At 34.6% G+C, this 17,709-nt stretch overlaps 1 protein-coding gene across 1 annotated transcript; it reads left to right on the top strand.

Moving 5' to 3' along the window:
- Window positions 1-11,511: 11,511 nt before the first annotated feature.
- On the top strand, window positions 11,512-17,471 carry LOC120070327 (protein tas-like). The gene is made up of 12 exons (XM_039022254.1): window positions 11,512-11,653; window positions 11,738-11,837; window positions 11,959-12,067; window positions 13,861-13,949; window positions 14,389-14,445; window positions 14,605-14,713; window positions 14,802-14,903; window positions 14,983-15,047; window positions 15,370-15,473; window positions 15,592-15,656; window positions 16,098-16,152; window positions 17,024-17,471. Exons 1-12 carry the CDS (start codon window positions 11,596-11,598, stop codon window positions 17,182-17,184), a joined length of 1,074 nt encoding a protein of 357 aa, XP_038878182.1. The 5' UTR covers window positions 11,512-11,595; the 3' UTR covers window positions 17,185-17,471.
- Window positions 17,472-17,709: the final 238 nt, after the last annotated feature.

The following is a 17,709-nucleotide window of genomic DNA, read 5'->3' as shown; positions in this document are numbered from 1 at the left end:
AACATCAATTACAAATTTAATCTATGAACTTTAAGATTTGTGTCTATTTATTTATGAACCTTCAGATTATAAGTTTAATCCATATTTTCTAAAGAGCGAATTCATAAAGAATAAATACCAACGAATAGAGTGGGGACATCCTCATTTAAAACAAGTGGACAACCAACCCATAAACTCATACATCCAAAAACCTCCCCATCTTCCCTCCAAGAAGACCCACTAAAATCCAACACACCATCCAAACCAGCAATCCCCCGAGCAAGGGTATACACCACATAATTAAAAAACAACTGAAATTAACACACTTGTCAAAACCAAAAGAAAAATACTTTGTGCATCTTCGGTAGCACTTATCTTTGTAGACCTCATCAAATTGTCCAATCATAATTTGACATGTGAAAATTTCTTTTAATTTATTTTTTATAATAATTTAATTGTTTTTTTGTGTGAGTGATAAAAGTGAGATGCATGAAAATGGATACACTATTACTCAAACCAAAACCATCTAAAAACTAAAATATATTTTAAACCAACGAATCTTTTAGACACAAAATTGAAAGTTTAGGGTTCAATGGAGCATAAAATTTAGACGTATTAACTTACAAATTAATCGAGGTTCATTTGGTAACTAATTGGTTTTTAGATTTTAAAAACGAGTTTGTTTATTATATGTATTTGGTATTTTATGTTATGAGTAGTTTAAATACAAATTTTTTTTACAAACAAAAGTTTGAGGGTCAACATAGGTATAGCTTAACTGACATATAACTTTTATATCGACTTCGGAATCAAGGGTTTAGTTCTACTACCCCACATATGATAAACAAAACAAAACAAAACAAAAAAAAAAAACTACTTTGGTCTCTAAACTTTTGGTTTTGATTTATTTTGGTCTTTATATTCTCAAAATATTCATTTTGGTCTCTGTACTTTTAAAATGTTCATTTTGATCCTTGTCTTCCATTTTGGTCCTTTCATTTTCATTTTTACTTTTTTTTTAAGGGACCAAAATGATCAATTTTTTTAAACTATAAGGACCAAAATGAACATTTTGAAAGTATATGGACCAAAATAAACTAAAGTTGAAAGTATAAGTACCAAAATGAATATTTTAAAAGTAAAAGAATCAAAATGAACCAAAGTCAAAAATACGAAAACCAAAATAGTATTTAAACCTAAAAAACTAAAGTGTGAGGACTAAATGTTTAATTTCGACATTTGTCATATTTGATGGAGCGGTTAAATTGCAATGTTCAAAACGAGCAGGTTTTGACCTATACATATATGAAACAATATTATAAAAATAGTTTGCTATTCATTTTATATAAAAATAAAAATAAAATACAATTTTCAAATAATTTAAAAAAAAACCGTTACGAAACATGTTATATATATAATTTGTTGTTTTATAAAAATAAAATACAAATTTAGGGTCTATTTGATAACCCATTCATTTCTTATTTTTGGTTTTTGATTTCTTTAAAAAATGGGTGTGTTTAGTAACTAATTCACTTTTTGGTTTTTAAAACAAAAAACTTATTTTTTAAGTCCCCGTTTGGTAATCATTTCAGTTTTTGGTTCTTGGTTTTTTTGTTTTTAAATTTATGTTTTTAGATCTCAATTTTCTAAAAACAAAAATTGTAACGACTCAACTTTTTATTATGCTTTCAAGACTCTACTACATGCATGCATAAGCTTGACAGTATATTACTTGAGGAAAGGTTTGAAAAAAGAAATAAAACCTTTACTTCATTTAATAAAGCTCTAAAACGATAAATTATTAAAAATGTATTTGGGGTACCCCTGACTCTAATTTGGAACAAATTAAGCAAATAAATAAACTAACAAATGAATAATTGAAATAACCAAGAGCTTTAAATACTATACTCTTAACCAAATCATGTTTTAACTAAAAGTAAACCTAAGTGTGGAAGCAATGTCAAGTCCTAACGGCTGGGTCACGGGTTCTTCCTATCATTCACTGGTCTTTTCCCTTACCCAAAACACATGAAGAGGAAAGAATGAGTATACCCAGTAAGCAACCCACTATTGAGCCCACTAGGTATCTGTTAGTCTTCCAATCGGTACTTAAATGCACAGTACGCGTCGTAGGCATAAGTATAGACATAAGCATAAGGGACAAACCTGAAGGCACGTTCTCATGAGTAGCGACCCTGGAGGGGCACAATCATAGGCATAAGCATTGATCCTAGAGGAGCACCGAAACATGGATATAAGGTGTGAACTCGAAGACTCACAACATGCGATGTGCATAACCGATAAAAATACTAACAGTCACTATCAGTCTAATATAGTCATAAGCATACAATCATAATCTTAAATCATGCTTAAGAGTTTGCAGAATAGTCACAAAGTCCATCCACTATTCAAACACCGCGACATTCACATGAAATCATAAATTCCCATGGCATAAACGTAGGCCTCTATAACTCCCCTCAACAGCCCAACACAATAAGTCATAGCATTTCAATCCAGTATACATAATGCAATCACATACTTAACACCATTTATGTTCGAGGGCGAACCGGCAGTAACTAGCTTACCTCGATTTTGACGGAACTCTAAACAAAGAGTACCTTTGAGCGGAAGCAAGATCGTTCCAAACTTATTGTGACAGAATTACCGCTTTCACAATCAAACAAACAAATTATGCATTAACTACAAATTACAGACATGCTTTGAACTTTAATAACAACAAGAGAACTAGAAACATACCAGTTGAAGAATCCTTCTTCACAAAAAAAAAAAAAAAAAAAAAAAAAAAAAAAAAAACTCGTTCTCGTCCAAGGACTGCTCCTCTCGCTCTCACTGAGAATGTCCAAATAATCGTTCATCAAATCGTCTACCCACAAATGGCCTCCTCATGAACACAACAGCAGAGAGGACACCACCACTTGGAACCCTTGGTATTCTTGGTGTGAGAATCCAGGAGGTGTGGGCTCTGTTGGATTTGGTAGAAGGAAGGAGGAAAGCACAATCGTTTACCACGACCAAGCAAGTGGGAGATATCAGGTGTATATCTATAGATGATGCTTGATTGTTTAGGTAAAGGTAGACGATCGTGTAGTAAAAGGGGCGTGATTGTATAAACGATCGTTTAGTAAATGCTCAGACGTGTGATTGTGTAGGAAAAAGCTAGACGATCGTTTAGCAAATCATATGCGATCGTTTAGTAAACTGTGCGCGTGTATACGATCGTTTAGAAACATTGAGCTGTTTGGTATGCTCTCAGTTTGCTACGCGATAGGCAGTATACACCACTCGTGAAGCGAATATTTGATCCTTTGCAAAATGAAAACAATTTTCATTTTATCCTTCAGTTATGAAAACAGAATGCAACCTCCTACAATCTCATTCGGTTACGGAGAAAAATCGAGCAACAATCATCCCATAATTGTTTAATTAAAAATAAATATAATCTTATTATATTTATAATCTATGGTTTAATATCACATCATATGCAATACATTAACCATAGTCCTTTTCTCCCCTATTAGATATAAATCACATTTATATCATTTTCCTCCAATTAATATATATCATAAATAATGTCAATCATATCATATATAATCGAACTCCCTCTTATCAATTTGAACACTTCAAACTGACCCAAAAACTGATTCTCAACTTGAATCCATTAAGCTACCAAGGGGACTTTATGGACCTATGGCTCGAAGCTCCAACGGTACGTGAATAGCTGACTAAACTCTTTAGCTACGAGATCCACCATCCGTTAACTGCCAGACATTCCACTAAAGACCGATAGTTGCACTCTTCTCACCACAGATATATTTCTGTGTCCATCAAATATAACCAATCAACAGTACGATAACCCTTCACAGATGCTCGTAAGTATAGTTGGACCAATTTACCGTTTTGCCCCTATAGTTACATCTAACTCCTTAAATACCACTGATCCCTCTAATGAACAATACAACATAGTCCTACTATATGTGGACACCTCTCGGGCTATGAGAAGGTGTGTGGCGCCACATCGTTCAAGCCCCAGGATCAGTCCTTAAGGGAGCAATCTATCTACTTACCCCTACTTCGAGGAATGAGTGAATTCCATCTTGTGTAGCTGAGTTCCCAGCTCCCAAATCAGATGAATCCCGAAAGTAGTAGGTTTGAGTCGGCAATCTGGCCACTCGCACCCATGCAAATCAAAGGACCACCCTCAAAGGCAGAAGTTCCCAACTCACTCAAGATCGAGGTCATGTTACCTATGGGCATCCTAGTAAAGTGAAGTATCTGTCATGAACGACGTTATATAACGAGACTAAAATACTTCGTGGTCCGGTCTTATACAAACTTCTTTGTATAGGACATCTCCGCTCGCATATCTCCACATGAATGATCAGGATCAGACCATCTGTAGCAAATCACAACACTTGTAACTATTCTACAAAGCAGGTCGCATTCATAAAGTTACCAAGATAAGGTTTCCCTCCTATATCCATATAATACAGACCATTTTGGTTATCACTTAAGACATGATCCATCTGTATGTCTCTGCATACATGCTTAAGTTACAAACGACAACCAGGGATCTTAGTTTATTGGTTTGTAGTAAAGAAATTAAAACATCCAATGTTCATAGACAAAAATGAAGAAAATATCATGTATTATAAATCACAAGCGTTTGTTCAAAATTGTATTTACAAACTACAGGACTCAACGAGAGTTTAGGGCATCATCCCCAACAATCTCCCATTTGTTCTAAAGCGAGTGAGGTGTACATACAAATAGTACAAAATAATAAACTAGGGCAAAATAAGAGGCCCAATACAAAAATATTCTCCCCACTTGCCTTAGTCCAGCCGCGGGCGGTCCTGTAGACCCATACTCAGAAGGTGACCCTAAAAAACTATAGTCGTTAGAGCTTTCGTTAAACGGGTTAGAACGTTGTGCTCTAAAGCGATCTTCATCACTATCACGACCCCTTGATGCACTATCTCGATGAGATGATACTTCCGCTCTATATGTTTGTACGATACGAGCGCTTGTGACTCTGGGCTTCCTAGAGTTCGCCACAGCACGACTACTGTCACAATAGAGGATGATGGTCCTAGACATGTTTGGAACAACTTCTAGATCTGTCAGGAACTTCCTGACCTAAACAAAGAGTACCTCTGAGCGAAAGCAAGATCGTTTAAACTCATTGTGACAGAATTGCCGCATTCATAATCAAACAGATAAATTATGCATTAACTACAAATTACAGGCATGCTTTGAACTTTAACAAACAACAAGAGAACAAGAAATATACCAGTTGAATAATCCTTCTTCACAAAAAAAAAAAAAAAAAAAATTGTTCTCATCCAAGGACCGCTTCTCTCGCTCTCGCTAAGAATGTCCAAGTAATCGTCCACCAAATCGTCTACCTACGAACGACCTCCTCACAAACATGGCAGTAGGAAAGACACCACACTTGGAACCCTCGATATTCTCGGTGTGAGAATCCAGGAGGTGTAGGCTCTGTTGGATTTGGTAGAGGGAAGGAGGAAAGCATAATCGTTTACCACGACCAAGTAAGTGGGAGATATCAGGTGTCTATCGTATAGACAATGCTTGATCGTTTGAGTAAAGGTAGACGATCGTGTAGTAAAAGAGGTGTGATCGTATAGATGATCGATTAGTAAACGCTTAGGTGCGCGATCATATAGGAAAAAGCTAGACGATCGTTTAGTAAATTGCACGCGTGTATACGATCATTTAGAAACGTTGAGCTGTCGTGTATGCTCTCGATTTGCTATGCGATAGGCAGTATACACCACTCGTGAGCATGTTGGGTTTTATGTCCTAAAACTCGCAGTTTGTAAAATGATAAACATTTTCTATAATCAATATACTTATTATTGATTTCATAAATTGTATGAAATTCTAAATCCAATAAACTAAGACCCATGACTATTGCATGAGTACTGAACTTTATGTGGAGACATAAGAGTGGATCAGATTCGAGTAAATAGTCAAAATGATCTATGGTACATGAATAAGGTTGGGTACCTTATTCTGGTAACACCATTGGATGCGGCCTACTCTGTAGTTGTTACAAAGAGTTGTAAAGTGCTACATACGATGTGATTCTTATTTGTACATGATATGACATGAGGAGTGGGGGGCGTCCTATGCAATGAGTTTGCATAAGATCGGACCAAGAAATAAGTCATTCTTACTTTATAATGTTGTTTACTATATAAGATTGACTATTTCACCTATATGACCTAGGTAATTCGATCTTAATCCTGAGCTAACTATGAACTTTTGTTTATTCAGAATTACCCTTAGATTTGCATAGGTGAGGGTTGGCTCAACAGTGTCGGTTCAATAAGACTCCCATTGTAGGGTAAGACCTAGTAGATAGCTGGGGACATAGGATGCAAGACGGAGTTCATACCTACCCGATTTAGAGATAGAAGAAAGGTTGTTCTCTCAAGTACTGAATCCAGGTCTTGAACAAGGGGCCTCACCCTCTCACTGGGTTAAGAGAGTTTGGTTTAGTGATTAGATCACAAACTAGTTGTTCATTAGAGGATCAGTAGGAACTTGAGAAATAAGACGTAATCTCGGGGGTAAAATAGATATTTGACCTAGCCGTTATTACGAACAACCTATGAAGGGTCGACTTGCTGATTATGTTTAAATCATGTGGACATAATATATCTATAGTGAGGGGAGTGCAACTATGGGCTTTAGTGGAGTGACTCATCAGTTACGGAATGGGGATTAATCTGGTCTAATGAGTTTAGCCAATTAATTTTGAATCGTTGGAGCCCATGATTTATAGGTCCGCCATATCCCCCTACTAGCTCGTAAATGGACTAGTTCTAGAATAGCGTGATAAGTTAATTTGAAATGCTCAAATTAGAATTAACGGAATTAGTAATTATATGAGATATAATTACATGTTTAATTTGTGAATTAAATCAATAGGAGAATTTATATTTAAATATGATTTAAATATATAAAGATGAATGTGTGTAAAAATTAATTTAATATTTGATATTAAATTAATTAGTTTTATTTAAAAACTAATTTATTAAATTAATTTTATTTTTTAGTTTTTTAGAAATATCAAGTTTTGATTTTGTGATAAAATTGGAAAATTGGCAAAACAAAACACAAATGGAAAAATCATGTTTTCCATTGTCCATCTTCTACTTGCTCACACAAAAAGCCATCAACATTACCTTGTGTTACTCCAAGCATGAGCTGCAACTAATGCAACTCTCTCCCTTGCATGTTGATCTGCAATATATCGAAGAGTTTGGAGTGAATTTCAGACATGCAATAAATAGATAATTTTAGAGAAAATTCGGGCTGAAGAAAGTGTTCTTCAACCAGATTGCTACTGTGAGCTATTCTCCTTCATCCTTTGATTCAAGCTTGTTTTGAATCCCACAACTCAAGCTAGAGCACCAAAAGAATAGTGAGAAAGATCTTGAGGTGGTCTGCAACAAGATTTGGAGAAGATTGCAGCTGGAGATCGAGCTTTGAAGAGGTTCTACACTCTCAAATCAATTTGGTGTAGTGTTGAGAGTGTATAACACAACGAAGGTATCATTTGTCGCAGACAGAACTATCTCAATACACGATCTATATGATGTCACTCTACTATATGGAAGCATATAAGAGGACTAACTGTCAACAGATATCTTGACCATCAAGACAGTAAAAGGATGTAATGACCAAATATCTTGCGTGTGTGGTATCCAATTAATTTGAAAAAAATAATTAGACACCTAAAAAGTTTTTAGTATACATTTTTTACCTGATTGTGCATCAGTCTGTCAAATATTTGTCGATATACTAGCAACATATTTGTTGATTGTTCAAAGGTAGCTAATACACGACTTCATCTAAAATTATAAAAAAAATGCAATTAATTTGTTTTATTACATAAAATGATAATGGAATAAATATATAAATGAAATAATATCTGGCACTAAGGCCTGTAATTGGACTTGTGGTGATATGACTTTAAATCTATCATAGGCCCATACCTATAGTAGAATCAGTGGTCCCGCTATTTCCAATGTTTGTGCATTAATAGTCTGACAAAGTTTTATATAAAGCTATGCAAGACAGGCACCACCCCATGAGTATATACCAACATGCTTGAAATCAGACAGCAGAGGGAGAAACATAAGATGTACCAGAATGTTCGACTTTTCATCGAAAAAAATCCTCCAATAAGCTCATAATATATGCTCGTGTATACCTACGTATGCTGATGTCGTCGGCATCGGGAGGCAATTTAGGAAATTGGGATGCTAACCACGGGATACTCAATCTTGAATCTTTCAAATCATTTGATCGAACGCCCAAAAGCTTGTCACAAACAGTTTTCCAATCATATTGTAATGAACCTATCAAAGGTTCTCCATTGACTCGTAATCCAAACTGAATAGCAACATCCTGCAACGTAATTGTACATTCCCCACAAGACATGTGAAATGTGTGGGTTTCTGGTCTCCAATGCTCTACTAAAGCAGTAATGAGGTGTTAATTAAGTTGGATAAATCCAATCTGTGCAATCCCAAGAAAATCAACCTGTTGTACGTAAGGAATAATACGTGGATCAAACGAGATAATATGTTGTGCAAGTGCTTCCTTTCTCCGACAACTCAAAACTACAGTAGAAGAACTATCACATATCGATTGTGAACGAGGGGTATTTTGTTGATATAGTTGTATAAGATTAGAAGGACCAGGCTCCATGATGCATAAACACTAAAAGAATATAAACACATTACATAAAAAAATCCATTACCCAAGAAATTTAAATTACATTACATATAGTCAATTCCATAACAAAATCCATTACATTAAAAAATCTATTACATAATAAAATCCATTACTAAGAACTTCAAATTACATAACAAAATCCATTTCATAAAAAAATAAAAAGTCTATTACATAAAAAGTACAATTACATAAAAAATGGATTACATAACAAAGTCATAAATGGCCCAAAAAGACAGCACTTAATGTATGTTGTGGACAAGTACGCTTCTTATGTCTTTCTCCCTTGCAAATTGTTCATCGAACTTTTTGGCTAGCCTCTATCTAATCCATTTCATTATAAATTTGCGCACTTTTTGGGTGACCTTGTTCTCTTAGTAAGTCCGCATTTGGACGAGCTTTTGTAAATGATAATTCTGGCCAATAATCTGGGTGTTGTATTAAATCGAAGTGACCTTCATAACATCACTTACAATGAGACAACTTGTATCATTCATCAATGAGAAGTATATATGTCAAACACATGTAATTACAAACTTCACTTACATGAGAGCATGGAATCTTGAATGACTGCCACTTGTTCATGCAAATACCATCTCGTTGGGTAACATATTCACGCAATGCCCATGAAAACCATAACCAACTGGACGAGTTTTCACCTTCAACAATAGCAAAAGCAAGAGGAAATATATGCACGTTTGCATCAATAGATAAGGTAGTCAATAATTTTCCCTTATACTTTCCGTAGAGATGAGTTCTATCAATCTGAATTAATGGTCTGCAATATTTGAACCCTTTTTGCAGAACAAAAGGACCAGAAAAACTCGACCAAAAATAGTAGTACCTGGCACGTCAGATGGAAAGAAATACTAATCCGATTGTGTTCTAGGATTGTAATGCACAACAACACTCAACCAATACGAAAGTTTTGAATATGATTTCTCCCAATCACCAAACATAGGAATCAATGCTTTTCTCTTGGCTCGCCATACCTGTCTATAATTAACATTATAAACACATTGCTTTTTAATTGCTTCTAGGAGTAGGGCCAATGTACCTAAGGATCAACTCTAACCGTATTTTGGATTTCGATACTCATAAAATTTGAATCAAGTTGTGAATTATCTTGTATCAATTCTAAGTACAAACATGAGGGCTCCCCTTCAATTCTGGTAATTTCAAACATCCCATGAGTTTTACGCTGACATGCTCGTAACCACCAATCACAACCATCCTTCCACTGTTTATATCTCACATACCAAATATCTTAATTGATTCTACTACGACAATCTCACAATGTTCTGCCACACAATATTTTTTTACAGTTAGTTGTAAATCTTTTTTAGTGTCAAATAATATTACTTTTTGTATTAAACTAAAATTATCTATGTATCTACCCATTTCCTCCAATGTTGACCCCTATTCACAAGTTGAATTAGTAATTTCTCAATTTATTTGTGTGAACATCTCTGACGGTACCAACTTAAGATCATGTTTTACACTTCTATCGTTTCTTAATAATTCATCAAGTTCTACGTCAATATTACTGTCCCCCATCATTTTCAGGTTCAAGAATGACTAAATCTTCTTAACACATCGACATATTTACTTAAATTTTTACAACTGTTATAGGTGACAAAAGAATATGTTAATACTAACAACCCAATCCGGTATCGGTTCAAAAAGTTTGTTTCTTCTTTTAAACAGTCTAAATAGATCAATACTCCAAACAATCCAAATATTAGTTTATGACCAGTCCAAACAATCCAAATATTTTCTTTTAAAATAAAAAAGCCAAATCAACCCAAATTTAACCGCCCAAGTTATAATATTAAACTAAAAAACAATTCAAATCAACCTAAATGTAATGGTCCAAATTATAATATTAAATTACTAAAAAAAAAAAAATCAAATCAGCTTAAATGTAGATCTATGGAGCATACACTTAAATCAACCCAAATAAAAATTAAAAAAAAAATAAAATAGTAGATTTATGGAGCATACACTTAAATATTTTGGAAACACTATTTTTTCTTTTATGCACAATCTCATATATTGGGAAAAAATGTTACCTACGGTCGGCGACAGCAGGAAGAACGGCGAATGGCAACGATAGATGGACCGACAGAAGGCACACGACTGTGAGAGAGAGGAAGAAAGTGAAAAGTTTGAGATGGGAAGAAAGTGAAGGGGGAGAAGGCTGTGGGGTGCGTTTTGGGACCACTAAATCGTATACTCGGTACACAACTAAGGGTAGTTGTAGACCCCGGCCACGATCACCTAGTCTACATGACTGTCAATGTGGCAGTCTTCTTATGCCAGGTCAGTGCTAGATGTGCCAGATGCACGTGATGCGAAGGAAGTCATGGACCTTGTCCACGATTTAGGGCTAATCGTGTACCGGGTCCACGATTCCATTACCCTATTTTTTACATTAATTTCAGTCCAACTCTATTTTTGTTAATAATTATTAAAATAACATTATTTTAACAAAATTCCTAGATATATGTTCTCCATTTATTAATCACATCAAAATAGAATTAGAAAAAAAATAAAAATATCACATGATGATATTATTTTATTGGATAATATTTAGGATTTACTAAGTGAAGTGCACTAGATGTACCCAAAATTTTTTCTTCTAAAAAGAGTCATGATTAAGTAGACTTAGACTACACCCAACCTTTGTAGTTGTACTTATTAACCACGTGAAAATAGAATTAGAAAACAAAATGATTTTATTTCAGTTTGAAGCTTATCTTCATAGATTGTCTCGACGTTTTTGGTTCCCGCCCTCTATACCCTGTTCTTCTTGCTTCTTGGAGAATGGCGGTTCCTCTCTTCAATCTTGCTCCGAATCTCATGGTTTCAAGGCTCTGCTTCGGTTGATTCGATTATTTCTCTTGCTTTTTACTTTTCAATCCTCTGGTTCCCTATGACCTAATTATTCATCTCTGCATGTTCACAGGTACCATGACGTTCGGCGAGCAGAACTCGCTGTTTCAGTCATTTAGCCTCCTCGACCAAGCTTTCGATGCGGGCATCAACTTCTTCGATTCTGCAGAAATGTATTTTGGCCTCGCTCTCTTCTTCTAGTCAATTCTATGATGCCTACATTTCTCACTACTATAGAATTCCATTTCCGAGAGTTCATGTTTGTTCCTTCTCTATATTCAACCCCATTTGCAGGTATCCAGTGCCTCAACGTTCTGAGACTCAGGGCCGGAGCGAGGAGTACCTTGGCCATTGGATCAGAAGCCGAAAAATTTCTCGGGATCGTATAGTTTTAGCTACAAAGGTTTGCCTCTCTGTGTGTGCGTCTATGCCGTAGCGCTATATTTCTACAATTTGGCCAAGATTTCTTTGGCAATTGATTTTATTTATTATTATTTATCGTTGTTTTCGTTGATTATTTGTGGAGTTAGCTTTTGTAACCTTCCTTTGGTCAATGTAAAGGCATAGAGATTGTGGGTCATTGAGCTGTTACATAGGTCTTTTGTTTCTTTTGTTAGCTAGTTCAGCTTGAGTTATTTCTAAAGAATAAGTACTTAATAAGCATATGACAGGTAGAGAGATATTGTATAACTCTCTGATAATTTTCATCAAGTAATTTTTTTAATAGCACAAAAAACAGGTAGAGAGAGATTGTATAAACTCTGATTCTCTGTGCTTTTTTCATTAACAAAGAACATATTGGATCATAAGTCAACATGCGTTGAACGATTAGTAGAACATCAATAGAACAAGCAACAGACAGTTGGTACAACAAGTACAGGATCAGCTGTAGGTGGTACGAGTTTAGAAGAAAGTGTAAGAAGCGTATTTAATAAGAAAATTGGGTCTTGAAAAGAAGGAAAATTTAGAGAACAGTTTTAGCATGAAGTTAACGATTAGCAAATGGAAAAATGGTTTCATGAAGCTGAGCGACAGTGGACATTTTGGTGAAAGGGTTATAACGAATATATCCTTTATAATCAAGGGTATATCCAACAAAAACATTTTGAGAAGTTTTAGGCTTAACATTATGCTTATTATAAAGTTTTAACAAAGGATAACATGCACATCACACCTTTAGGTAAGAGAAATTAGGAGTATGACTAAAAAGTCCCTCAAAGGATGATAATTGATCAAGAGTTGAAGGAGGCACACAATTAATAAGAGAAAAAAAATGGGGAGAAGGCATACGATAAAAAGTCAATAGGAACAAAAGAATGAAAAAGCAATGATAAGACAGTTTAAACAATATTTCTATGCTTATATTTGATAGAGCTATTTGTTAATGACCCAAATATGTGACATGGTATTGTAAGTAGTGGAGTGACTTTTGAAGAGAATGAATGGAATCACCGCATCTTTGAAGAGAGAGAGATGGATTTCACTCATTTTTTTATTACCTTTTGTATACATTTCTGACTTGGTGTACATCGCTCACCCCTTTTTTTTGTGATTATGATCTTACTTCCCTTACTTCACAGTGGAATAACATTTTGTAATCTTTCTTGGCATCTCTTGCCTTTTGTAATTTATACTATCTATGAAATTATGATTGATGTTTCTCATAAGAAAAAAAAATGTTAGTAGTAGAGTGACCTTGCTGCCATGTCGTAGAAAATAAAGAAAAAACGAAGTTGTTTATTCTTGGGCATAAGGAAAATATTTCTTATGTAAAATTCCATTGGAATAAAAAAGAAGGCAACAAAATATTTTACAAATTCACCACTGCCATCAGAATGCAATACTATCCGTTGATCAAAGAGAAGGTTTTCAACATGCACTTCAGATTTATTGGCTACAGGAAAGAGCCAAGTAAACTTGCTTTGATCTCTAGGTTTTCATAGTCAGTCCAAACAAGCCAGTAGTGGCAAGGTTGATCTAAATATGTTATAAAAAGTATTTATTTTTTAAATGAATCAATGCTATTAGGATTCTACAGAATCTCTAGCTTTCCAAGCTACAAATTATCTGATTGTTTTCCCTCTTGGTTAGGTTGCTTTGGTTTTAGGAATGGCCAACACAAATTTGATTTCTAACTTAAATTTGATTGTTTCTTAGAACTCTTATGCTGAGACAAATTCTGATACAATCATGCAGGTTGCCGGACCATCTGGGCAAATGACTTGGATACGAGGCGGACCGAAGTGTTTGGATACTAAAAATATTACAGAAGCAATTGATGCTAGGTCTATGGTGTGAAATAACATATTTTCATAGATAGATATCAGGGATAAATACATTTTTTTTGTCTTTGAGGTTTCACAGAGTTTCTTTTGGTTTCTAAGTTTTAAATTCTTGCAATGTTTGAAATATTTCAAATGGTCATGCTATTAGGTTTTTTGCTACTTACACAAAGAAGCGACATTTATAAATGATTTTAGATAATTTTTGTGGAAATGTGGCATGATTTACCAAACGTTCAAATTTTTTTTTGTGTCGTGACAAAAAAATTTGAAATCCAACCTTTTTTCACCTTCCCTCCCTGTTGCCCACAATCAATAAGATACCATGGCTAGTTATCTCTTAACTTCCTCTTGGAAGGAAGTATAAACTCTATCTACTGACTAGTCTATGTGAGATGAGGAGATTAAATCTTCTCTGATGTGAAATATCTATTTTGTGCAGCTTAAAGAGAATGCAAACGGATTTCATCGATATTTACCAGATTCATTGGCCTGATCGGTTTGTATGTACTAACTTAATCTGTCAATATTGTGGGAGATACAATTATTTAAACTTTCTTCAGTGAATTATTGACCAGACACCATCTTTGTGTTATATCGATATATTTGTTTTAGTTGCGAGAACAACATAATCATTTGTGTATGTTTGTCTTTTAAGGTATGTTCCAATGTTTGGAGAAACTGAATATAATCCATCCTGGCAGTATTGTTCAGTTTCTATAAAAGAGCAACTTTTTGCGCTCAGCAAGGCTGCTGATGCTGGTAAGGTAGGCGATCATAGTGCCATGTTCTCTCTCTCACTCACTCAAATAACATACCGTGTTTTCAAGTAATTTGGAATACTTGTGTTCTCAGATCAGGTACATTGGCCTCAGCAACGAAACACCTTATGGTGTTATGAAATTTGCACATATTGGTGAAAGATATCCCCACTTTCCGAAACTTGTATCATTGCAGGTGCTTGAGCTCAATATTTTGGTTCTTATTCTATCTTTTCATATTTATTGCTACTAAATGGAACAATTCTACTTTGAAGAACTCGTACAGTTTGCTTTGTCGAACTTTTGATTCTGGCCTAGCTGAATGTTGTCATCATGAGAGGTAATACATTCTTGGTTAGATCACAAATTGTGTTGTGCTTAATAGGTCATTTAACTTAAACTTACAATTTTGTGTTTAATATGTCCTTAAACAAGCATCTAATAGGTCATTGGACTTTAAACTTTGTGTTTGATAGGTCTCTTACCTATTTGACATTTTTAAAAATTCACAGACCTATTAAATACAAATTAAAAATTCATGGATCCATTACACAGACTGAAAGCTTAGGAACTTATTGATACTTTTTGAAATTGATAAACTTATTAAATACAATATTGAATGTTTGTTATTGTTGTTTCACGGATTATCCAATCTTTTTCAGAATCAGCTTATTAGCATACAGTCCCCTGGCAATGGGCATACTTTCTGGGAAGTACTTTTCTCCTGAAGGTGGTCCTGCAGATGCTCGACTTAATCTTTTCAGAGGTCTCTATAAAACGCTTCCCCATGTCATCTTTTCTGATCATAAACGGAAAGGAAATTGTTCCAAATTCATTAGATGTGGACTTTCCTATGTGAACTAATGTTTCTTTGTTCATTCCAGGAAAGTATTTAGAAGGGGAATCTAGATACAACCTAACCAATAACGTCATCAAAACAGCTACCATGGTATGCAAATCCGTCAGTTCTTATTTTTTATTTTTAGTACATGAAAACTGAAAGATAACGACCGGTCAATTGTGAAGCTTTTGCATTTTGTAATGTTGAAGAAGAATGTTGGGCGTAAAAAACTTGTAGCATGATTGTTTGACTATAACCTTCGCCATGAAATTAGTAGCTTAGCTCTTCGCTCACATCTGCGTTTAAGAGTCGTAAGCCGAAACGGCTCTTTTACACTTTTCCGATCAGTGAAATGCCAGGTTATCGACGATTCTACAATAGGCGGCCGCCGGCCTATCCTCTTTCGAGAGGCAAGCTAAAAAACTTGTAGCATGATTGTTTGACTATTACTTCAGATCATAATGACATTTGATGTCACTGCTTCAGAGTATGTGGACTGCTTAACATGGTGCTTTCACTAACTTGTTTTCTGTTGCCTATTGTCCGTAGGAATATGTTAAGGTTGCTAAGACATATGGCCTTCATCCAGTCTCTCTGGCAATTGGTTTGTTCTCCCTTTTCTTTCCTTCTCTGTATATTGTTTCTTTCGAGGTTTGGGACATAGATCTTGTAAAGTAGGTTGTAAGCCTTGTGAAGTTGTGTTTTGAGATGTTGCAGAACAGACTTCATCTTGCTATAGTAAGTCGGTTTACGATAGACCATGTATGAATAAATTGCTAAATTATCTTTGAAGATGGAGCAGAAGAGGAAATCATGGTTCTTGGACTGTAAACCCGAAACTTGTATGGAGAAGGAATAATTAAAAAAAAAAAAAAAAAAAAAAAACGAAGGCTGTAGCTTCCATATGCATAGTGAGATACCAGAATTGCAGCCGGTTAAAGATCTAAATTAGCTTATAATTTCTCTTTATGCTGAGTAAATAATTGTTGCATAGGGAGGAAAGTAGTTTTACTTGTTTCATTAGCCATCAAACATTATGAATCAGAATTGAAATGACCTTTGATTTTTGGAACCGACTCATGACAAGTGATGGTTTCTCATCTGTACTGGCGATATTAAAAGGCTCATGAAAAATGAAAGATCACACTCACATATGGGCCAAATTCCCGGTATAGCTTTTAGTAAAGAACATCTAGTTGCCTCTAAATGAGATTTACGTCTTTGAGTTGTAAAGTTGATCTATCTGATAAACCACAACTATCACTCTGAAAAACTTGCATGTCTTTCAATGAACCGAAATTAAAATGAGTTATATTTTCTTGACTTCTTGGGAGGACTTGTTGCACCCTGAATTGATTATGGTTCTTCGTCTATCTTGTTGTAGTTGGTCACTGGTTTTACTATTTTTTTTTTTTTTTTTGACATTTTCTATGTTTTTAGTTATCCTAGCAATATCTAATTTTGGGTTCCCGCAGCATTTGTTCTCAGGCATCCCCTTGTAGCAAGTGTTGTTTTTGGAGTTACCAAGTCATGGCAACTCTTGGATATTCTAAATGCTGTTAAGGTTGAGCTCACACCTGAAATAATTTCTGAAATAGACGAAATTCATTCGAGGTTTCCCAATCCATGTCCCTGATTTGGAGTTTAAATGTGTGAAGAAGCAATAACGCAGGTTTCCTCTTCCTCTCAAGATAGATGTCTTATTTTGTAACATCTTTTATGCTTGGGGATTTTTGGTTTGTTCTGTAATGTTATTCACTTGTGATCAAAGTTGAGTTACTACGAGAGGAGGATATTTTTACCAAAAAGGAAAAGCACCACGGGGATGTTAATAATCATGATCATCTTCATAGTGCCTTCCTTACGTGCCCTCATTACAAGAACGATGCGGAATCATAGCACTACATCTTCATTTTGTGTCCATTTTCATGGAAATTCTAAAGGTAGTTTGGTAACTATTTAGATTTTTTTTTTTTTTTTTTTTTTTTTTTTTTTTTTTATAAAATTATTATTATTATTATTATTATTTTATTTTTAAATTAAGTCTATAAACACTTCTTCTATCTCTAAATTTCTTTTGTTATCTATTTTTTTAATGGTTTTAAAAAATGAAGTCAAAATTTGAAAACTAAAAAATAACTTTTAAAAATTTGTTTTTATT

This window comes from Benincasa hispida, chromosome 1 (assembly GCF_009727055.1).
Source record: "Benincasa hispida cultivar B227 chromosome 1, ASM972705v1, whole genome shotgun sequence".
Lineage (NCBI taxonomy): Eukaryota > Viridiplantae > Streptophyta > Magnoliopsida > Cucurbitales > Cucurbitaceae > Benincasa > Benincasa hispida.
Note: the sequence above shows the minus strand (reverse complement) of the source record. Positions and strands in the feature narration are given on the sequence as shown.

What these genes read in the sequence shown, in the direction of transcription:
- LOC120070327 (XM_039022254.1), top strand. Translation starts at nt 11,596, where the DNA reads ATGGCGGTTCCTCTCTTCAATCTTGCTCCGAATCTCATGGTTTCAAGG. An exon ending in TTCTTCGATTCTGCAGAAAT is followed by an intron (nt 11,838 to 11,958) that starts GTATTTTGGCCT and finishes CCCCATTTGCAG; the next exon opens with GTATCCAGTGCCTCAACGTT. An exon ending in CAGATTCATTGGCCTGATCG is followed by an intron (nt 14,446 to 14,604) that starts GTTTGTATGTAC and finishes TTGTCTTTTAAG; the next exon opens with GTATGTTCCAATGTTTGGAG.